At 49.5% G+C, this 24,093-nt stretch overlaps 1 protein-coding gene across 1 annotated transcript in view; it reads left to right on the plus strand.

The window, feature by feature from the left end:
* DNAJC11 (DnaJ heat shock protein family (Hsp40) member C11) overlaps positions 1-12,761 on the plus strand; it is a 202,317-nt gene extending 189,556 nt beyond the window's left edge. Inside the window, exons 13-16 of the mRNA XM_073561729.1 lie at positions 1,093-1,150; positions 3,799-3,941; positions 4,080-4,209; positions 11,884-12,761. Of these exons, the coding sequence (XP_073417830.1) occupies positions 1,093-1,150; positions 3,799-3,941; positions 4,080-4,209; positions 11,884-11,909 (357 nt within the window). The 3' untranslated portion in view covers positions 11,910-12,761. The remainder of the gene's footprint in view (positions 1-1,092; positions 1,151-3,798; positions 3,942-4,079; positions 4,210-11,883) is intronic.
* The last annotated feature ends 11,332 nt before the right edge of the window (positions 12,762-24,093 follow it).

Consider the following 24,093-nt stretch of genomic DNA (forward strand, 5'->3'; position numbering starts at 1 on the left):
GTTTAAATTAATATGTGTATACTTATTTGATAAGTTTGGTGGTGTTTTTCCTTTGGACATGGTGTACCTGTATTGAGGTTGATTTTGTTGTCCTCCTACTGCTTTGGTACCAAACTGATTTCCGCCTGCAATAGGGGCGAGGGTGTATACTGCAGAGGAGGAGCTAACCTCTTTTTTTTCACTTAGTGTCAGCCTCCTAGCGGCAGAAGCATACACCCACAGTCTCTGTGTCCCCCAATGAGCGTCTCGGAGAAAAGAGTTGGGTATGGTCTTGTACCAGGAGGAACCCAGGAACCTCTGCACCAGTGTCAGGTCTGATAATGGCCCTGGTGATTTCATCCCGGTACCTAGCAGCAGTCAGGTTACTGATAGTGATGTCGGGTTCTCGGGCTCATGGAGTCTGTTTCTCATAGTTTGGTCAGAAACATGCACACCAGTAGACAATGAAGGTCATTGTGTAAGACTCTTGCCATGCTCCTCCTGGAACTCCTCAAGTCTTATTTTTGAGTTGATGCCCTTCTATGACCCCGTCCAGCTTTTTTTTGTGTAACAGCCCTGGTCTTGGTAACCCTGCAATGGCACACATGAATGTCATCCTGGAGGAGCTGCACTACTTATGCAACCTGAACAATAGCCTGTTTCAGAATCATGCAGAAAAATTATTTATTTTACTCATTTATATAGCACCATTAATTGTACAGCGCTTTACAGACATTACTGGCACCCTGATGGGGCTCATAATCTAAATTCCCTATCAGTATGTCTTTGGAGTGTGGGAGGAAACCGGAGTATCCCGGAGGAAACCGGAGTATCCCGGAGGAAACCGGAGTATCCCGGAGGAAACCCACGCAAACACGGGGAGAATATACAAACTCCTTGCAGATGTCCTTGGTGGGATTTGAACCCAGGACCCCAGCGCCGCAAGGCTGCAGTACTAACCACTGAGCCAAAATCCTACAGACTGACAATACCGGTGGAGGGAAGCTTATCTGCTTTCTACTTCTATCATTCATGTATCATTTACTCTTTCATGAAATCTTCTGTAATGAAAAGTTCTGCAATATGACCCTCAATGTGTCTTTAAAACCTTAGGTACGATTAATGCAGGAGTCTGTACGGAGGATCATAGAAGCAGAAGAATCTAGAATGGGTAAGATTGAAATAAAATTTTGTTTGTTTGTTTTTTTTTTAGTTATCTGTACTGACCAGAAATGTCATCTTTATGTAGTTACTAGCTGAAGAGCCCGGCACTGCTCGGACATAGTAACTAACTATGGTTAGTTATAACAAATTATAATGATTATATCTATATATATCTATATATATATATATATATATATATATATATATATATATATATATATATATATATATATATATATATATATATATATATATATATTGTATAAAGCTGAGTGTAGAGCCCCACCCACTCCGCATAGCCACATTCACTATAATATCCCACATCATCTCGTCAGCCAGAGCTACCGGACTACTACCCCCAATATCCAACATCGCCCCGTCAGCCAGAGCCACCGGACTACTTCCCCTAATATCCCACATCATCCTGTCAGCCAGAGCCATCGTACAATTACTACTAATATCCCACATCATCCCGTCACAGCCGCCGGACTACTACCCCGAATATCCCGCATCATCCCGTCAACCAAAGCAACCGGATAACTGCCACTAATATCCCACATCATCCTGTCACAGCCTCCGGACTACTACCCATAATATCCCACATCATCTTGTCCGCCAGAACCACCAGACAACTACAACTATTATCCCACATCATCCCGTCAGCCAGAGCCACCGGACTACTCCCCCTAATATCCCACATCATCCCGTCAGTCTGGGGTCAGAACCAGAGCGCTGAGTGGAACGGTCCTAACTTCCATTCCGGGGATCCCTTTAAGAGAGGCCTGGGGTCAGTACCAAATCACAGAGTGGATTTGCCATCACTTCCATACTGGGGATCCCTTTAAGAGAGCCTGGGATCAGAACCAGAGCGCTGAGTGGATTTGCCCTTACTTGCATACCAGTGATCCCTTTAATAGAACTCTGGAGTCAGAATCAGAGCGCTGAGGGATTTGGCCTAACTTCCATACAGGAGATCCCTTTAAGAGACCCTGGGGTCAGTACCGGAGCATTTGAAGGCAATTGCCCTGATTTCCATACCGAGGAACCCTTTAAGAAAGGCCTGGGGTCAGTACCAAAGCGCAGTGTGGATTTGCCCTAACTTCCATACCAATGATAATAAATAATAATAATTTTTATTTTTATATAGCGCTACATATTCCGCAGCGCCTTACAGTTTGCACACATTATCATCACTGTCCCCGATGGGGCTAACAATCTAAATTCCCTATTAGTATGTCTTTAGATGATCCCTTAATTCCCTATTAGTATGTCTTTAGATGATCCCTTTAAGAGACCCTGGGGTCTCTCTCTTCTTTTCCAGAGTTCTGTTCTTTTAAATTTCATACACTGGCTGCTACGACGGATCCGTCCAAAAACTGGATCCGGTGCACCAGTTTTTTGCAAATATGCAACGGATCCGTTTTTTCACACTTTGACAGTTTGGTATGGAGGATGTATGATAGGTATATAGGCACGGGAGGGTGGGATTCATTTCTGTCATGTGCTCGCTGCTCCTTTCTGGGGGGCAGACAATGGCTGGGAGCTTATGTTCCCAGGGATGCTAGATTTCTCCCACCATTTCAGTGTCTGCTGAGGTGTTGTCAAGTGGGAAAACTTGCTCATAGCAACCAGCTTCTTTTAACCAGCTCTGGTGAAATGAGAGATGCTTGGTGATTGGTTGCAAGGAAAACTGTTGCTCATAGCAACCAATCACAGCTCAGCTTCTTTTGAACAGCTTTGGTGAAATGAAAGGTGCTTCGTGATTGGTTGGTGATACACACATACATTCAGTTTTATATATATACTAGCTGAAGAGCCCGGTGCTGCTCGGGCATAGTAACTAACTGTGGCTAGTTATAACAAATTATAATCATCCTCCATCCCATAGTCCCGTGCCCATATACCCATCATACATATCCACGATCGCATAGGCCCGTGCCCATAAACCCATCATACATATCCTCCTTCCCATAGTCGAGTGCCCATATACCCATCACACATCCTTCATCTCATAGTCCCATGCCCATATACCCATCATACATATTCACCATCCCATAGTCCAGTGCCCATATACCCATCATACATATCCTCCATCCCATAGTCCCGTGCCCATTTACCCATCATGCATATCTGCCATCCCATAGTCCCGTGCCCATATACCCGTCATACATATCCTCCATCCCATAGTCCAGTGCCCATATACCCATCACACATCCTCCATCCCATAGTCAACCATTATGACATCATAATGAGCGGCGGGGCTTGAAACCTATGATGACATCAGCGTCGCCATGGCAACCATTATGACATCATAATGAGGGGCGGGGCTTGATACACACCCTTTTTCCCCATTATGTAGATAGGGGCAAAATTGGTGAATTGGAACGCGCAGGGTTAATATTTCGCCTCACAACATAGCCTAGGACGCTCTCGGGGTCCAGATAGATGGTGCTGAGCTGGCTAATAATTACATGGTCAGTATGGTAACACCCAGTCGTCAATTAATTCACATGTTTCCAGGTGGATTAACAGAGGAACTGTAAAATGTAGAGTTTTAAGAACAGGTTTTCTTATGGGGGATACATGTATTTCCTAAAATGAGTGCTGACCGGTCCTCTGTAAATTTCACCACAAAGATATATTTTTGTGTTTCAGGTTTGATCATATTGAATGCCTGGTATGGTAAATTTGTCACTGATAACAGTCGAAAGAATGAGCGAGTGAAAGTCATCGATGTGACTGTGCCCCTGCAGTGCTTGGTCAAAGACTCAAAGTTGATCCTCACAGAAGCGTCAAAGGTAAATGCACAATTGTTTTCCATTTGCTTCCTATAGATTTCCCTGGGCATCGTGACCCTGTTGGGTATATATCTGACATCCAGAATGAAGATCTGCCCTTGTCCCTGTGGCATCTAATCCTGTCTGTTTCCTCCGCAGGCTGGACTACCGGGGTTCTATGACCCTTGTATCGGAGAAGATAAAAGCCTCAAGATCCTTTACCAATTCAGAGGGGTTATGCACCAAGTAATGTCTGGAGACAATGAGGCACTTAGGATACCAAAGCAGTGTGAGTTTATAGTCCGGTTCATAGAACATTGTAGGAAGGTGGCATGCTGCCATTCTCATGCTCTCTATTTATAATTGTAGTACTAAGTAGCACCAAGTTCCTGGATGATGTCACGCAATTCTCCAATTAATAATGTCATAAAGTACCCTGGCAATACCACACAACTCCAACTATGTCATAAAGTTCCTAGACATTGCCACACAACCCCCTGAAATTAGTGCCAGGAAGTTTCAAATAAGACCACACAATGCACTGATGAATTGTAGCAAAAAACTTGCAGGGCATGCCCCTCAGTGTCCATATAAATATTGCAATACATTTCCTATAGATTGCAACCAGCGCTTGATAGTGCCATGACAATTTCTCTTCGCCTAATTGGGGGACACAGGTACTGTAGGTGTATGCTACTGCCGCCTGGAGGCTGACACTAAGTGGAAAAAAAAGAGGTTAGTTCCTCTTCCGCCGTATACGCCCTCGCCCCGATTGCGGGCGGAAACCAGTTCATGCTTAGTGTCTGTTGCAGGCACACACGTCTGTCTTTTTCCAGACTCACTTTTTTTTTTTGTTTCTCTATGAAAATGAGACAGGGGCGACGGACCCTATTGAAAGGGTTTGATCTCCCCAAACCAACAACGGGCGAGCACGTGTGAGTGTCGCCTCCACATATCCTCTCCAGCGACGTGGGACATGATGCCCGACTTAGCCCTGACCACCCTAGGGTTTTGAAACCCTAGGCTGTACAGAGGCACAAGCGTAGGCTGTACAGAGGCACAAGCGTAGACCGTGCGGCCCCCACTGCACCACCAATGCTAGACTGCGGTGCTGCAAGGCAGCGGACAGTCCCTCTCCTCATCCCCTGGAGGGAGAGATGGAGCTAGGGTGCCTGCACCATCCTTTATACAGCCCCCCTCCCCTCTAACCAGGGCTGGAGCTGAAGGTGCCACCGGCGATTCTAGGCTGAGCGTGACTGCGTTCATAAGGTGGCGCCGCTAAGCAGCTGGAGCCTCAGGACCGGAATGGCCTGGGAGGGCTCCTGCAGCAGCATTCCACAGGGCTGGCGACCCTTAGCCCGTTCTCCTGGGATTCAGAGCGGTGCAGCACCGCTATGGAACAGTGCCATTGCGCGTTTCCGGGCGTCTGGGGCCTAGGTCTCTGTTACCGACGGGTCCGCCCCCCCCCCCGCAGCGGGCGGACATTGTAAATCTAGCCTCCGGCTCCGGCTGGCGCTAGGCCGCGGGCGGAAGTTCCACCCTCCTTCGCGCGTCACTTCTGGCGGGCCCACCCCCCGTGGCCTGGGCGGGCGCCAAAGAAATTTAGCCCCTGGCTTCAGAACGATGCTAGGCCGCAAGTGGAAGTACCGCCCCCAGGACCCCTTCTTCATCCGGCGGCCTGCCCGCAGCTGATGCGCGCACATTTTTGAATTGAGCGACGCTCTGCGCTTCCAGGGGGCACAAGACTAGGGTAAATGCTACTCCCCAACCCCCGAGAGGCCACGCTAGGTGAAAAACGAAGAGTGCATGCTCTCCCCCAGCGGTCTGCAGTGCTGATACCTGGCAGATACAGCATGTCCGTAAAAGTTAAGACGCACACGTTTCTATACGCTGCATGCATCTCCTGTCGGTCCGCTTTTCTTCAGGCGCAGAGCAAGCAATTATGCGAATCCTGCGATTCCGAACGCGCCCAGGAGCCCTCCCCTGTGACCGAGCCCAGTGTACCAAGTCCCCCGGAATGGGCTCTATCTCTGTCGCAGTCTATGGCGTCTCTTACGAGAGCAACGCCAATCGAGTCCCTTTGCACCCCAGATAGGGGCAGGGATAGTGGCTCGCCTGTCTTAGAGGGGTCCTCCACCTCACAGGAGGCTCCGGCCTGCAGGGGCCGCTCTTACTCCAGGCTGGCGTGGGGGAAATGAACCCACACGGCGTCTCCTGGTCCATCTGGTGCCTCGGCATCCATGAGTTCTGCTTCTCGCTCTCCTTCAACGGTAGTTAAAAGCGGGCAAAGCACAGATTACGACTCGGACGAACCCTTTGACCTAGATACCCCGGGTTACCAGGAAACAGTTGACAGCCTCATCGAGGCCGTCAACCAGACTCTAGGGATTGAGGATGATTCCACCTTGACTTCAGGCCATAAGGTGTCATTTAAGAGTCAAGCTGCCTCATAGAGTATTTTGCACTCACCCAGAATTTGAGGACATAGTGCAACGACACAGGGAGCGGCCAGACAGGCGATTCTCGGGCCAGAAGGAGCTCAAAGCACGGTATCCGTTTGCCGCGGATCTCCGTAAAAAATGGGCGGAATCCCCAACGGTAGATCCACCCGTGTCACGCTTGGCCTCTAAAACTCTGTTATCCATACCTAGTGGTTCTTCTATTAAGGATCCCACTGATCGCCTCATAGAGAGCTTGGCTCGCTCAGTGTTTGAGGCATCAGGGTTAGCACTCTCCCTCGTTCGCGTCAACGTGGGTAGCCAAGGCCATGATTTCTTGGTCAGTCATTGAATAGAGCCTTGCAGGATATGGACCTACCAACAGAGGTATCAGAGATCGTAAATCAGATCGCTATGGCCGGGGAATACTTAATCAGTGCATATTTAGATGCGGCCAACTGCGCGGCACTTGCTGCCGCGAATGCAATTTCCATTAGGAGAGCTCTATGGTTAAGGACATGGCGGGCCGATTCAACCTCCAAGAAATCCTTGACTTCTCTGCCTTACCAGAGCGGCCGCCTATTTGGAGAAAAGTTAGATCAGCTCATCTCTTACTCCACAGGGGGGAAGAGCGGTTTTCTCCCTCAACAGAGGGTCAAACAACCGGTTCGTCACCAGTTTCAGCCACGTTTCCGGGCCTTTCGCAACACCGGGTGGACTGCAGCAACCAACTCCGCCGCTTCAGATCGCCCCAACCAGGACAGGGATAGTCAAGCCTCATAGAGCACACCCGTTGGGGAGGATGCGCGCTCACCAGCCCAGGTCAAGGGGACCCAGGTCCCAGAGGTCCTCAGCCAAATGACTCGAGGCATTTGCCAGGCGACATCAGCATGGTAGGCGGTCGCCTACTCTGGTTTCGCCACATCTGGCTCTCCGTCGCACACGACACATGGGTAAGAGAGCTGGTGTCCTCTGGGTACAAGATAGAATTTGTCAGGTACCCCCCAAGACTATTTTTTCTTTCCCGTCCTCCCAAAGTAGATACCCGGGCAAGGGCTTTACTAAGGGCCATCGAATTGCTCCAGCACAACGGAGTCATTATTCCCGTACCAGAAAATGAGAAAGCTCAGGGCTTCTATTCCAACCTGTTCACGGTCCCCAAAAAGGACGGGACTGTCAGGCCCATTTTAGATCTGAAGCTCCTGAACAGATTTATCAGGATCAGACCTTTCCGGATTGTTTCTCTCCGTTCAGTCATATCTGCCATGGGGCAGGGAGAGTATTTGGCCTCTATCGATATCCAGGACGCCTACCTACATATCCCCATTTTTCCTCCTCATCAAAGATTTCTACGCTTCGCCATCAACGGTCTACACTTCCAGTTCGCAGTGCTGCCCTTCGGGCTACCAACCGCCCCCAGAGTGTTCACAAAGGTCATGGCAGTCGTCATGGCCATCCTGCACTCCTGGGGCTTAGTCGTCTTAACTTACCTAGATGACCTCTTGGTCAAGGGCCCTTCATTTCGGGCGTGCGAGAAGAATGTCCACATCACGCTAGATACTCTTTTCCGCTTAGGGTGGTTGGTCAACCTGAAGAAATCTTCCCTTGTCCCAGGCCAAAGGATTTCCTTCTTAGGAACGATCTTCGACACCTCCTGAGGGTTGGTAATTCTCCCTCGAGACAAGGCCCTAGCTCTCCGGCAGGGAGTCCGGATACTTCGTCAACCAGTTCCTCATATCATCCGTTTCTGCATTCCCTAGGATGATGGTGGCAGCAATGAAAGCGATACTGTTCACCCAGCTCCATCTTCGCCCCCTGCAGCATGCCCTCTAGTCAGCCTGGGACAAGAACCCATTCACGCTCGATCACCAGTGCCAGTTGTCCACGCAGGTGAGACAGGCAGTCGGGTGGTGGACAATCAGGTCCTTTTCCCCCAGACCATTGGCTGGTGGTCACAACCGACGCCAGCCTCCTCGGCTGTGGAGCGGTTTTTCGCCATCACACGACCCAGGGACGGTGGTCGCCGCAGGAGGCACTCCTCCCAATCAACTTGTTAGAGATACGAGCAATCCGGCTGGCTCTGCAACATTTTCATCATCTTCTAGCAGGCCGCCTCATCCGGATTCAATCCGACAACGCCACGGCTGTGGCTTACATAAATCATCAGGGGGGCACCCGCAGCAGAGCAACCATGCGCGAGGTGGGGCATGTTCTTCACTGGGCCGAGAGGAGCCACTCGGTGATATCGGCAGTCCACATCCCGGGCGTAGAGAACTGGGCGGCAGACTTCCTCAGCCGGCAGGTCTTGCGTCCAGGGAATGGTCACTACACCCCGAGGTCTTCCAGCAAATTTGCCAACGGTGGGGAACTCCGGATGTGGACCTAATGGCCTCCAGGGTGAACGCCAAGGTGCCCTCATTTGTCGCTCGGTCCTGGGACCCGCAGGCCATCGCCGTGGATGCGTTGGTTCTGCCATGGAGCCAGTTTCGCCTCCCATACCTATTTCCCCCGCTGCCACTGCTTCCGAGAGTCATCAAGAAGATCAAGGCAGAAGGGGTTCCAGTGATTCTGCTGGCTCCAGATTGGCCCCGTCGGGCATGGTACGCAGACCTAGTGCAGCTACTCGCCGACGTTCCCTGGTTGCTGCCAGAATGCCCAGATCTGCTTTCCCAGGGCTCTTCCACCCGAACTCAGGGGCCCTGTGTTTGACGGCTTGGCCCTTGAATCTTGGATTCTGACCCAGGCGGGGTTTGGGCGTGAGGTGGTTGCTACAATGGTTAGCGCCCAGAAGCCCGCCTTAGCACGAATTTACCACCACACCTGGAAGGTTTTCTTCTCATGGTGTCGGGACCATGGTTGTTCTCTGCTGAGATTCTCTATTCCCAACATTTTGGCCTTTCTCCAGTCTGGCTTAGACTCAGGTTTGGCCCCAAGTTCTCTCAGGAGACATATCGGCTTTATCCGTCCTGTTCAAGCGCAGAATTGCTACCAATTTGCAGGTAAAAACTTTCAGCCAGGGAGTCTCCTACTTGGTACCTCCCTATAAGGCGCCTATGGATGCCTGGGGACCTTAACCTGGTCCTAGGTGTTCTGCAGGAATCACCGTTCGAACCGCTACAGGATGTCTCCTTTTCGTACCTTTCCTGGAAGGTGGTATTCCTCGTAGCTATAACCTCACTCAGGCGGGTCTCGGAGCTGGCAGGTCTGTCCTGTCGAGCCCCGTTTCTGATTTTCCACACGGATAAGGTGGTTTTCAGGCCAGCTCCTCCCTTTCTGCCTAAGGTCGTTTCCTCGTTTCACATTAGCGAGGATATTGTTTTGCCCTCTTTTAGTCCGGCACCAGTACACCGTGTGGAAAGTGCTCTTCATACGTTGGATCTGGTGAGAGCTCTCACGAACGGCACCCTTTCGTCAGTCAGAAGCGCTGTTCCTGCTCCCCGAGGGTCGTAGGAAGGGGCTCGCTGCCTCAAGATCGACCATAGCTAGGTGGATTCGTTTGACTATTCAGGAGTCTTACCACATCAGCGGCACACCGGTTCCAGCAGGGATCAGAGTACACTCTACTCGGGCAGTGGGTGCCTCTTGGGCTCTCCGGCACCAGGCATCGGCAGAACAGGTTTGCAAGGCGGCAACCTGGTCCAGCTTGCACACATTCGCCAAGCACTACAATATCCATACTCAGGCTTCAGCGGACGCGAGCCTGGGTAGAAGGATTCTCCAAGCAGTGGTGGCGCACCTTTAGGCAGGAGGTGCATGTAGCTTGGATCGGTGAGTCAACTTCCCACCCAAGGACTGCTTTAGGATGTCCCACAGTACCTGTGTCCCCCAATGAAGCGAAGGAGAAACATGGATTTTTGTGATAAACTCACCGTAAAATCCTTTTCTCCGAGACGCTCATTGAGGGACACAGCACCCACCCTGTTAGCCAGTTGGCTCTTGTTTATTTTTATTAATATGTATTTATAATACTTGGTGGGTTCTTTTCTAGACGTGTTGTTACTTGCATTAAGTTTTTTTTTGTCTTATGTTTGATCTCCCACTGCTTTTGTACCAAACTGGTTTCCGCCCGCAATCAGGGCGAGGGTGTAGACGGCGGCGGAGGAGCTAACCTCTTTTTTTCACTTAGTGTCAGCCTCCAGGCGCAGTAGCATACACCCACAGTACCTGTGTCCCCCAATGAGCGTCTCGGAGAAAAGGATTTTACGGTGATTTTATCACAAAAATCCATGTTTCGGACAACGCCTTGCAGTGCCCATATAAATTATACCATAAGGTTTCTGCACAACGCCAACCCAGTGCCATAAAGTCCAGAGACAATGCTTCACAGTGCCCAACTAAATAATACCATAAGGTTCCCGCACAATGCCAACTATCGCCTTCGTAGTTCCATGAACTAATCCCACAGGGCCGAGATATAAAGCCCAGACTATGCAACATAACACTCAGATAAACATTGACCAGAAAGCACTACCAAACCAGATACATAGAACCATATAAAGTTCAGGCAATTAATGTATAGTAGGTCCAAATATTACATCAGTGTGCCTAAATAGTGCTATACTTATTATGCTCCATCAGTGCCATATAGGAAAGCATAACCAAAGATGGTTAATTGCCAAATATAATATCATACTGAACTGAATTGTAAATACCTAATCATCCATAGAAAGAAAAAGGAGCTTATAAATCATGAGGATTTAAAAAATATATTCTAAATTGTGCTTAAATTTCTAAAGACATTAAAAAATAACACTTAAAAAGGTACGTATAGGTACCAGACAATATAAGGATGTGACCCTAAACCATCCATCCTAATGCCCGAACACTTAGGTCAGATAAAAATGTTGTACTGAATAAATAGATCTAAACATCCAGCCCAAATATGACAAATCAGAAAATGATGATCATACAACTATGTAAACAAATGCCATGTAAATCCAATCATAAATGGACAGACCAAGCCAATTTTGTCAGTCAACAGCAATGGATAGACAGTAGAAAGACACAAAAAGGGTGAATAAACTGCATCAAGCACTAATGTGCACACCCCATGTACAGAACACATCTGTGACTTAATAAGGCGCAAGAAAATGGGTAACTGGGAAGAAAAATAATCCTGCATGTTTCGCTGTCAAGCTGAAACTGTCATGGGTCAGTGCCATATAGTGCCCATGACGTCTTGTCCTAGCTGTGCATGCCGCTGTTCTGCTTAGTAACACAGGTCTGTCATTTACACCAGTGTGTGGCAGCAAATGGGCCCTAGGAGGCCTGCATGCTTGATGATAGGATAGATAGCGACATGAAACCTTGGCCCCTAGGGTCACACATAAAAGTTTCCAGTATTACCACCCCACTCCCAATTCCACAGCATGTCCTGAATTTCCTAACATTCTACATTTCACAGCCACATAAAACCAGATCATGCATGGAAGGCTATCAGAGCATGGTAACGTCCTCTGACAAAGCTGCCGTGAGATTAGCTCTCAGCGTGATTTTATGAGCGGCCTCTTATTCCATTCTTTCAGCTCACAAGATCGATGCGGACGGCTAGCCTGTGCGATCAGCGAACTTTGAAACTAAGAAGTCATATATCGCAGACCTGGAGACTCTACCCTGGATTACCTGCACAAGAATCCTACAAGATGCATTTTTTTAAGACTATAACTATTAAAAAAGAAGAAAAAAAAAAAGTTGTCAAAAATAATATATATTATAATAATGAGCATATGCAGAGGAAACAACATTGTTTTACCGGAACCACGTCTCTTTCTGGGATCACCTGGTTTTACACCTTGGTACAGTCATAACATTTGGTCTGCAGTCAGTGCAAACCTACTATTGTCGAACTACAACTCCTAGCTGACACTGCTGTGCTGAAAGTTGTAATACTCCAACAACTGGAGAATTGTAGGCTAACCGTGGAGATGCCATTATGTCACTGAACATCCAGCTTTCCCTGTCTGTTACACGATGCATGCATCTGCATTTTTTCCTGCCTTTAAAGGAACACTATCAAGGTTGTTGATAACTGGATGAAAATGGCCGCTTTCTTCCCAAAACAGCACACCCCATAGGTTGTGTCTGGTATTGCAGCTCTATCATATTCATTTTCAATGGAGCTGAGCTGCATTACCCAGTCTGAAAAGTAGCCATGTTCTTCTGATCATGGACCATCTCGTTAAAGTTGGCAGCAGTGTTAAAATAAGAGCTGATGATTTCAGTAACACCTTTGTAAAGGTTTCTGTGAGATCCTCGTGTTATAGATCCATGATTTAAGTAATGATCATTGGGTCAGAAATTTTTGGGGATCTTTAACTGTCATCCCAACAATATAATCAATTTCTCCTCTGCCTGAAATTGCTGATAAAAGGGAACAATAAAGCATTACATTTTGTGGAGACCACCTTTAGGTTAAAGGGAAGGTTGAGACCACCCGACATGTTGCGTTAAAGAGAACCTGAGCGCTGATACACTGGTGTAGGATTTTAGCCACTTATATTTAACTCTAAAAAGCTGCCATATTTCAGAGGAAAACAGTAAAAACCACCGGGGACCGAGCTGTATGTGAGACTAGTTGGACAGGTGGGTCTGCAGCGGCTTCTTCCCACCCGCTGACCTGGAATGGCAGGTTTCACGCACGCAAGGAGAGACCTGTCACTCACAGGGAGCTGGCAAGGGAACCACCTATCCATCTAGTCTACTGTGCTTCTTCGTCCAGCATTTCAGAGTAAAACCTATATCGCTGAAATCGTACAGCCAGTGTCTGACACCTGCTGCCCCTAGATCAGCTGTCGGGTTCCCTTTTAAATGACCGCCTTTTGGTAAATATTTACCCATCATAGCCTGTTTAGACGAGCAGATCACGGGAACCAAGGCGCCATGAGCCTCTTCTGTTTACACAGAATGAAGTGCTGCCAAGAACAATGATCTTTTGTGTAGCACAAAAGATCATTTCACCCGACGAACAAGCATTTTTTTTTTTGTTCACTGTGAGATTGAAAGCCTGGTTAGACTGCAATCTGATCGTTCCTAGGATCACCCATTCCAGATAATCTTGCAGTGTAAATGGATCTTTACTATCTTTTTAAGTTCATCTGGAGGCAGGAGCTATCTGTATCTAGATGCATTTGACGTTGCAGGACATGGTTGCCACATTTCTGGATATGCAAGTATATTTTTACGGGTTTTATTTTGGCCTAATTGATATGAAAGTGATGCATTGCACGGCTCTGGAAATGCCACTGGTCCATCATTAACCAGAGTAGGCAAGGCTGGGTGCAGATCAATGGGTTTGCCATATGGGTATCGATGCAGTATCCTGAGGGTTCTTGGTGTAAATTGTCTGATCACTACCATGTTGTATGTTCAATAGTAGGAAGGTCCGGCATCCGGATTCACACCAGTCGTGGATATCAGTTTATAGGAGCAATTTTTCTACCATACCAAAAAGTCCAAATGAGTTGTAGTTGTTTGGCCCAGGATATGTGCCAGGAGGTGTTCACCTATTTATTGAATATACAGGGTGAAACAAAAGTTGGTGTAAGTACCGTATTTTCCGGCGTATAAGATGACCCCCCAACTTTTCCAGCTAAAATAGAAAATTTTCTTAAAAGTCAGGGGTCTTCTTGTATGCCATGTGTCATCTTATATCCAGGGTGCGGGGGAGTGGTCCCGATGACAAAGGGGAGGGTGTACATGGAGTTATCATCCCCCTTTTACCTCATTGGTGGCAGCGGTGCTGTCTGCCGGTCTCTGCGCTGGGGATCGGCGGCTACTCCATCTGCACTGTGGTGGCGTTGTGCTGGGGATCGGCGGCTCCTCTTTGTCCAGCGTGGGGGCGCTGTGCTGAGGGGCGGCTGCGGAGGCTCTCTGTCCAGCGTCGGGGCTCCTCCGGTATTTCCCCAAAGCCTGGAGGCCCAGGCAGCTCCATTGCTGCGATGCGGTGGCCTCCCTGAAAATGGCTGCCGGAGCCCGTGTATGCTCAGATTCAGATCTTGTCTCCCGAGATCTCGGGACGAGATCTGAATCTGAGCATGCGTTGGCTCCGGAGGCTATTTTCCCTGAGGCCACCACATAGCAGCAATGGAGCTGCCTGGGCCTCCGGGCTTTGGGGAAATGCCGGAGGAGCCCCGACGCTGGACAGAGAGCCTCTGCAGCCACCCCCCAGCACAGCGCCCCCACGCGGAACAAAGAGGAGCTGCCGCCGACCCCCAGCACAGAGCCGCCACACTGCTGAAGGAGGAGCCGCCGCACCGCTGCCACCAATGAGGAAAAAGGGGATGATAACACCATTTACACCCACCCTTGTTCATTGGGACCACTCCACCCATATGCACTCGTCGAATAAGACGACACCCGGCGTATAAGACGACCCCCGACTTTTAAGCAGATTGTCAGGGGTTAAAAAGTCGTCTTATACGCCGGAAAGTACGGTAACTACCCTATTCAAATACATGTATAAATTGTCCACCTTATTTTGGTTCACCCTGTATACGTAGAGGGTTTATTAGCCTTTTTTTAACTGCTCATCTACTTGTGTGCAAGTCTCTACCTGGCTTGTCCTTAAAATCCTGCCGTCGACCATATTTTTCCCTGTATTTTGTGTAATCTCAGAGTCTCCGTTGTGATTCCCTAGGCAGAGATTACAATAAAAGATGCTATATTTTGTGCATCTGTATGAGGGGTGAGTCCCTGGCTGCACCCGTAAGGCATATAGATTTCTTTACCTGCTCCATAGCGATTCATGTTGTCTGGTTGTCAGTCTTTCTTCTATTCTGCCAAACAGATGGTCCACCCTGCAGAGGTCCATCCGAGAGACCCAACCAGGAATTCGCATGAAATGGTTCTTTTTCTACTTAATGACCCACACACGTGAAATAAAAACATTGTGAAATAAATCAAGGTATTTTTCCGTATCTTGTTGATTCTTGGGTACTCTACCTACAGATTTGATATTGTCTCTTATCGCTTTAGTTAGTAGATGCAGATTAACTCATGTAAGGTCTGAGGTTTCTATTAACTACGGAATTATTGAACATATAGTTTATAGGGTTTTCCATTGCTATTAGATTGATGACCCATCATTAGGGTAAATAATTATCAATACAGGTGAATACTGAATCAGAGCGCCATATGCAGAGCCCCCACAGGCCACCACGAAGCACAAGCATATCATCATTAACTCAAAACTGAAAATAGAGATTAAACAACAACCACAAGACGGATTTCATCACCGGGTATCATTGTAATGAGTATAACGGCGCCGACCTGACACTGTCTGTAGGTTACTGTGCACAATCCTGCTGACAGGTTCCCTTTAAAGAGGATGTATCACATGTTTTTATGATTATTAATAATTTGTAATTATGGAATCATGTATATAACATTAACTAGACCGGTGTAATAGTTTTTTTTTATTTATTTTTTTTCTTCAGGCACTGGGGGCTGCCATTTGTATTCTGCTTGTGTGCAACATGTCAACAATTACAGACACCAAATGAGAGCAGGGCCGGGTCTCTGTCCCTATCTCTTTTGCTGTAGCCACTGTGCCCACCCCCTGTCATGCCCAGTTTACAACTGTAGGTGAGGCTGGGAGCCATTTTATTGTAGCCCAGCACTATGCATTCAACTGCAATTTTAATTTTTTAACACTCACCACTACTTAAAACTTTTCAGAACGCAGCAGTTAAGTCATTACCTGCTGCTGCTCTCTGCACACTGTAAGTAGCGGTGACAGCAGATCAGAAGATCTGAAGAGCACAGAGCGCCAGTGGCGAATTTGCCAATCCTTGTGTTCTGTGGCAAATGCCAAGCGTCCTGCACGGTGTTGGGCTGTGAACACAACCCCCATCTGTGGATGGCGGGCACTCAGACCATCCTCATGGAGTCGGTTTGTAACCGTTTGTGCAGGCACATGCACATTTGTGGCCTGCTGGAGGTAATTTTGCGGGGCTCTGGCAGTGTTCTTTCTGTTCCTCCTTGCACTAAGGCTGAGGTAGCGGTCCTGCTGCTGGGTTGCTGCCCTCTTACTGCCCCCTCCACGTCTCCTGGTGTACTGGCCTGTCTCCTGGTAGCGCCTCAAACCTCTGGACACTACGCTGACAAACACAGCAAACCTTCTTGCCACATCTCGTATTGATGTGCCATCCTGAATGAGCTGCACTACCTGAGCTACTTGTGTGGGTTGTAGAGTCCGTCTCATGCTACCACAAGTGTGAAAGCACAACCAACATTCAAAAGTGACCAAAACATCAGCCAGAAAGCATTGGTACTGAGATGTGGTCTGTGGTCCCCACCTGCAGAACCACTCCTTTATTAAAGGTGTCTTTATAATTGCCAATAATTTCCATGTGTTGTCTATTCCATTTGCACATTTGTGAAATTGATTGTCAGTGTTGTTTCCTAAGTGGACAGTTTGATTTCACAGAAGTTTGATTTACTTGAAGTTATATTCTGTTTAAGTCTTCACTTTATTGTTTTGAGCAGTGTACAAGCGGCTCGTCTGCTGCACTCTGCAGAGGTAGCACTTACTGGCAACGCAGAGCTCAGTCGATGTGCAGAGTGCAGCAGCCGGTGATGATTTGACTGTTAAAATGTAATATATATTATATAAACTTCCTTCTCACCCCCAATGGGGGTGGTCTTTCTTGTCCTTTCTCATTTTTGGGTCCTCTACCAGAGACCTGGGAGTTTGAGGGTTCTGCGCAGGATCTTGGTTGTTCCCAGCATTGCGCTTTTTTGGACAGAAAGCTCAGATGTTGCTCTGGGATCTGTTGTAGCCATTATTCCAACTTAGGGGTTACTGCTCCTATCACCACTGGAATCACTGTTGCCTTCACCTTCCACATCTCCAGTTCTCCTTTGAGGCTCTGGTATTTCTCCACCTTCTCATATTCCTTCTGATGTTGCTGTCACTTGGCACTGCCACATCTAATATCATTGCTGTCTTCTGATCCTTGTCTACTATCACAATGTCTGGTTGGTTAGCCAACACCTGCTTATCCATCTGGATCTTGAAGTCCCACAGGATTTTAGCCCTTCCATTCTCCACCACTTTCTCTGCGGTCTACCATCTGGACTTAGGGGGACTTAGCCCATATGCTGTGCAGATGTTCCTGTATGTAAATCCCGCTACTTGGTTGTGGCGTTCGGTATACGCTGTTCCTGCCTGCGTTTTGCATCATGCCACTATGTGTTGGACTGTGTCTGAGGTTTCTTTGCATAATCTGCATCTTGGGTCTTGTCTTGTGTGGTAGATTCCTGCTTCTATGAATCTGGTGCTTAATGCTTGCTCTTGTGCCGCTATGATTATTGCCTCTGTGCTGTCTGAGTCCAGCTTTCTCCAACAATTGGTAGGATTTCTCCATGTCCGCCACCTCCATTATCTGTTGATGTTACATCCCATGCAGTGGCTTGTCTTGCCATGGCGCTTCATGGTCCTGTTCTACCTTCCAGATCTGTTGTTGCTGCCTTAGGCATTCTCTCAGCATTTCATCTTTTGGTGCCATTTTTCAGATGTATTCCTGGATACTCGTTTCATCCATGATGGTGGCTTGGACGCTTATCAAGCCTCGACCACCCTCCTTTCTGTTGGTATACAATCTTTGAGTGCTAGACTTAAGGCCCCTTTACATTTAGCGATGCACCAGCGATCCGACCCGGTCAGGATCACTGGTGCATCGCTAAATGATCGCTAGTGAGCTGTCACACAGGCAGACCTCACAGCGATGCAGCAGCGACGCAGCACACGATACTCACCTTTCACACACAGTGATCCTGACGTCCTCCCGCCCGCCTCCACGTGTCGCTCGTCGGCGCCAGCAGGAAGCGCCCGGCGAGAAATGGAGCCGGACATTCTCGCGCGATCAGCGATGAACAGCGGGGGAGCCAGTCGGAGGTAAGTATCACACATAGCGATATCGCTATAACGTCACAAAATCGGTGACGTTATAGCGATATCGCTAGCGATATTGCTATCTGTAAAACCCCCTTTAGGGTGGAGACCTCCATGCATTGTGTGGAGCTTTCGTGTCTTCACATCAGCCAACTTGTCTCCGACAGTGGCATTTAACACGCACTTACCGCGTCACTAAACCCGCCCATCAGTGACCCCGTAACATGATCACATGATGGGTCAGCCTGACAACCAGATGTCTCCAGAAGACCTCTATGGTTGTCATAGCCAGATTGCTATGAGCCCCGCCTGGTGGTCGGTGCTCATAGCGAGAGCATTTCTGATACATACAGGCGATCTGATGATCACCTGTATGTAGCAGAGCCGATCAGACAACTGCAGCTTCTAGTCTCCCATGGAGACTATTGAAGCATGCAAAAAGTTTAAAAAAAAAAAAAAAAAAAAAAAGATTTTAAAAATATTAATCTGTAAAAGTTCAAATCACCCCCTTTTCGCCCCATTCAAAATAAAACCATTTAAAAAAAAACATACACATATTTGGTATCGCTTTATAATCGCCCGATCTATCAATCTAAAAAAGAACCCAATCGTTAAACGGCGTAAAGAGAAAAAAAGTCAAACAGGATTCCTTTTTTTGATCGCCGCAACATTGCATTAAAATGCAGTAACGGTTGATAAAAAGATCGTATCTGCACCAAAATTGTATCATTAAAAATATCAGCTCAGCTTGCAAAAAATAAGCAGTCGCCCAACCCCAGATCACGAAAAATGGAGACGCTACGGGTATGGGAAAATGGCACAATTTTTTTTTTTTTTTTTTTTTTTTTTTTTTTTTTAACAAACTTTGGAATTTGTTTTGACCACTTAAATAAAAAATAACCTAGACATGTTTCTCCTTCGTCTCATTGGGGGACACAGGTACTGTGGGGGACACAGGTACTGTGGGGTGTATGCTACCGCCATCTGGAGGCTGACACTAAGTAAACAACACAAGGTTAGCTCCTCCTCCGCCACATCCACCCTTGCCCCGATTACGGGCGGAAACCAGTTTTTTGCTTAGTGTCTTTGGAGGCACACGTGTCTGGTTTCTCCAGACTTTTTTTTTTTTTTCCTTCCCTTTCCATGAAGATAAGATAGGGGCGACGGCCCCTATTGAAAGGGGCCAATCTCCCCAAACCAACAACAGGCGAGCACGTGTTGAATATCGTCTCCACGTATCCTTTCCCGCACCGAGGGACATATCTGGGCCATTTTCCCCAGACTTTTTTTGTTTTTGTTTTTTTTGCTATGAATATTAGACAGGGGCAATGGATTCTATTGAAAGGGTCCGATTTCCCCAAACCATCAACGACCACGTGCGAGTGTACCTCCACGTATCCTTTCCCGCGACGTGGGACATTATGCCGGACTTAGCCTTGACCACCCCTAGGTATGGAAACCATGGGCTGTACAGAGGCACAAGATTAGTCCGTGCGGCCCCCACTGCTCCACCAACGCTAGACGGCGGTGCTGCAAGGCGGCGGACCGTCCCTCTCCTCACCCCCTGAAGGGGTTAGATTTAGCTAGGGTGCCTGCACCGTCCAGGATATCGCCCCACCCTTCTACCTGGGGTCAGGATGGTGTGGAGGTGATGGTCGGGGAGGGCCCTGCGGCGTCCAGGGCCGGCGCTAGTCAGCAGAGGTGATGGATGGCTGTGCGGACAGTCAGGCCGGTTCTGGCGGCCAGGAGCAGGAGGTTCAGCGATGCGCGTCCTTTCCCGACCGCCCTCCCCCCCCCCCCCTCCCCCTCCCCCTCCTCGCCTCGCCTCTCCTCACGATGGATTGCTGCGGTAGGGGTGGAACAGACGCCGCGGCTTCGGCCTTAGGGTGCGGCACCCTAAACGCCCGCTGCCACCCCCGTCGCGGGCGGATACTAAAAATCCAGACCACAGCTGCGGCCGGAAGTCCCGCCCTCCGGGCGCAATGTCACTTCCGGCAGCCCGCCCTCTGGCCTGGGCGGGCACCGGATAAAATTGAGGCGCTGGCTTCGTGGCAGCATAGGCCGCGGTCAGAAAGCAGCAGTCGGGCAGCCCTCAGCAGTGACCGACACCAGCGTTTGCAGCAGGAGAAGCAGCAGGGGGGACACAAGACCGGGTAAGCGCAGTCCTGACCGCGGGTGGCAGCGAAGGCTACTCCCCCTCCTCCCCCTCCACAGCTCCTAGTAGGGCAACATTAATGCCTGGTGGATACAATATGGCTGGGAAAGGGAAGACACACACGTTTCTTTACGCTGCATGCATTGCCTGTAGGGCGTCATTTCCGCAGGCACAGGGCAATAATTTGTGAAGCCTGCGACTCTGAACACACCCAGGAGCCCTCCCCCATGATCGAACCCGGGAATTCAAATCCTCCAGAATGGGCCTTGTCTCTATCGCAATCTATGGCTTTGCTAACAAAGGCAATTGAGTCTCTTCATGCCCCAGATAGGAGCAAGGATAGTGGCTCGCTGGTCTGGGAGGGGTCCTCCAACTCACAGGACCCTCCGGCCTGCAGGGGTCGCTCTCACTCCAGACAGACGCAAAGGAAACGAACCCTCATGGCATCGCCCAGCCCATCAGGGGCCTCAGCATCAGTAAGGTCGGCATCACGCTCACCTTCACCAGGTGTTGGGAGCGGGCAGAGTTCAGACTATGACTCGAACGAGCCACTGGACCTGGATACCCCGGAGTGCCGGGAAACCGTTAACAGCCTCATTGATGCCGTTAATCAGACACTGGGGGTTGAGGATGACATCACTTTGGCCTCAGGCCATAAGGTATCCTTTAAGCGGGCTAAGCGACCGCAGAGAGTGTTTGGCACTCACCCAGAATTTGAGGACATAGTGCAGTGTCATAGGGAACGGCCGGATAGGCGTTTCTCGGGGCAGAAAACGATAGAGGCAAGATATGTTTGCCCCGGAGCTCCGTAAGAAATGGGCAGAATCCCCAGTGGTGGATCCACCAGTGTCACGCTTGGCCTCGAGATCCTTGTTATCGGTACCTAGGGGTGCTTCTATCAGGGACCCCACGGATCGGCTCATAGAAGGATTGGCTTGCTCAGTGTTTGAGGCATCAGGTTCAGCACTCGCTCCCTCATTCGCGGCAACGTGGGTAGCCAAGGCCATGATGTCATGGTCAGACTCATTGGGCAAGGTCTTGCAGGATAGAGACCTGCCGGCGGAGGTAGCAGAGATTGCGAGTCAAATCGCGATGGCCGGTGACTACTTAATTAACGCTTCCTTGGATGCGGCCAATTGTGCTGCTCTAGCGGCCGCAAATGCAGTAGCCATTAGGAGGGCCCTATGGTTAAGAACTTGGTGGGCCGATTCAATTTCCAAGAAGTCTTTGACTTCCCTGCCTTATCAGGGTGGCCGTTTGTTCGGAGAAAATTTAGACCAGCTCATCTCCGACACTACCGGGGTAAAGAACAGCTTCCTCCCGCAACAAAAGGTCAAGCAATCGTTTCGCCAGCCTCAAGCTCAGTTTCGGGCCTTTCGCAACCCCGGGTGGATGGCAACGGCCAGCTCTGCCGCTCCAGGGCATCCCAACCAGGATAGGGAGAGACAGTACTCATATAGAGCCAACCCATTGGGGAGAATTCGTGCTCGCCAGCCCAGGGCGAGGGGAGCCAGGCCCCAGAGACCCTCAGCCAAATTACTCAGAGCACTTTTTAGGCGATATCAGCAGAGTGGGCGGCCGCCTGCTCTGCTTTCGCCAGGTCTGGGTCACGATAGCACACGACTCATGGGTGGCGGAACTTGTGTCCGCAGGTTACAAGATAGAGTTTTTCAGGTTTCCCCCGAAACGATTTTTTCTGTCCCAACTTCCCAAAGTGGAGCCTCGGGCAAGGGTGTTGCTAGTGGCCATCAACTCACTCCAGCGCAACGGAGTCATTATTCCCGTACCAGAGCACGAGAGGGGGCAGGGTTTTATTCCAATCTGTTTGCGCTCCCCAAAAAGGACGGGACAGTCAGGCCGGTTCTGGACCTGAGCTCCTGAACAGGTTCATCAGGATCAAACATTCCAGAATGGAATCTCTCCATTCAGTTATATCGGCCATGGGACAAGGGGAATACTTGGCCTCGATAGACATCCAGGATGCCTACCTGCACATCCCCATTTTTCCATCGCATCAGAGGTTTCTGCGGTTCGCCATCAATGGCCGATATTTCCAGTTTGCAACGCTGCCTTTCGGGCTAGCCACCAATCCCAGAGTGTTCACAAAGGTGATGGCAGTCGTGATGGCCATCTTACACTCGCGTGGCATAGTCGTCTTGCCGTACCTAGCCGACCTCTTGGTCAAAGCCTCTTCATTTCGGGCATGCGAGGAGAATGTCAGTATCACACTGGATACCCTCTCCCGCTTAGGATGGTTGGTCAACAGGAAAAAATCATCCATTGTCCCAGCTCAGAGGATTTTTTTTTTTTTTTAAGGATGATTTTCGACACCTCCCGAGGGTTGGTAATTCTCCCTCAGGGCAAGGCGCTGGCCCTTTCGACAGGGAGTCCAGAGGCTTCTGCAGCCAGTCCCGCACACCATTCGGTTTGGGATGAGAGTGCTAGGGAAGATGGTGGCGGCAATAGAAGCGAATACGTTTGCCCAATTTCATCGCCCCCTAAAGCACGCGCTCTTATCTTGGCACAGGAACCCGTTCACGCTCGATCATCGATGCCGGCTATCCTTGCAGGTCAGACGGTCTCTGGAGTGGTGGACGAGAATGTCCTCCCTTCTGCAGGGGAAACCCTTTCCCCCAGATCACTGGCTAGTGGTCACGACCGACGCCAGCCTCCTCGGCTGGGGAGCGGTTTTTCGTCACCACACAGGGACGATGGTCGCTGCGGGAGGCACGTCTCCCGATCAACTTGTTGGAAATACGAGCAGTTCGGCTGGCACTGCAGCATTTTCAGCACCTTTTAGCAGGGCGTCCAGTCCGGATTCAATCGGACAACGCCACGGCGGTGGCTTACGTAAATCGTCAGGGGGGACACGCAGCAGAGCAACCATGCGCGAGGTAGGACATGTGCTCCGCTGGGCCAAAAGGAACCAGTCTGATATCGGCTTTCCACATTCCGGGCTTAGAAAATTGGGCGGCGGGCTTCCTCAGCTGGCAGGGTGTCGCAGCGGGGGGGGGAATGGTCGTTGCATCCCGAGGTCTTCCAGCAGATTTGCCAATTTTGGGGGACTCCGGATGTGAATCTGATTGCATCCAGGGTGAACGCCAAGGTGCCCGTGTTTGTCGCTCGGTCTCGGGACCCGCGAGCGATCGCGGTGGATGCGTTGGTTCTGCCATGGAACCAGTTTCGCCTTCCATACTTGTTTCCCCCGCTGCCGCTGCTCCCGAGGGTCATCAAGAAGATCAAAACAGAAGTTCCAGCAATTCTACTGGCCCCGTCGGGCTTGGTACGCAGATCTGGTGCAGCTGCTCGCCGACGTCCCATGGCGACTACCAGAGCGCCCAGATCTTCTGACCTAGGGTCCGATCTTCCACCTGAACTCAGGGGCCCTGTGTTTGACGGCATGGCTGTTGAATCTTGGATCCTGACTCAGGCGGGGTTTAGCCACAATGTGGTAGCCACAATGATTAGCGCTCGGAAGGCGACCGCGGCGAATATTTACCATCACACCTGGAAAGTCTTCTTTGGTGTCGGGGTCGTGGTTTTTCTCCACTAACTTTTTTGATTCCCAACATCTTGGCATTTCTCCAGTCAGGCCTAGATTCAGGTTTGGCCCCGAGCTCCCTTAGGAGACAGATATCAGCGTTGTCCATCCTATTTCAGCGAAAGATTGCTACCAATATGCAGGTG

The sequence above is a fragment of the Dendrobates tinctorius genome, unplaced genomic scaffold, assembly GCF_039654945.1.
Source record: "Dendrobates tinctorius isolate UK_male_01 unplaced genomic scaffold, ASM3965494v1 ptg000326l, whole genome shotgun sequence".
Classification (NCBI taxonomy): Eukaryota; Metazoa; Chordata; class Amphibia; order Anura; family Dendrobatidae; genus Dendrobates; species Dendrobates tinctorius.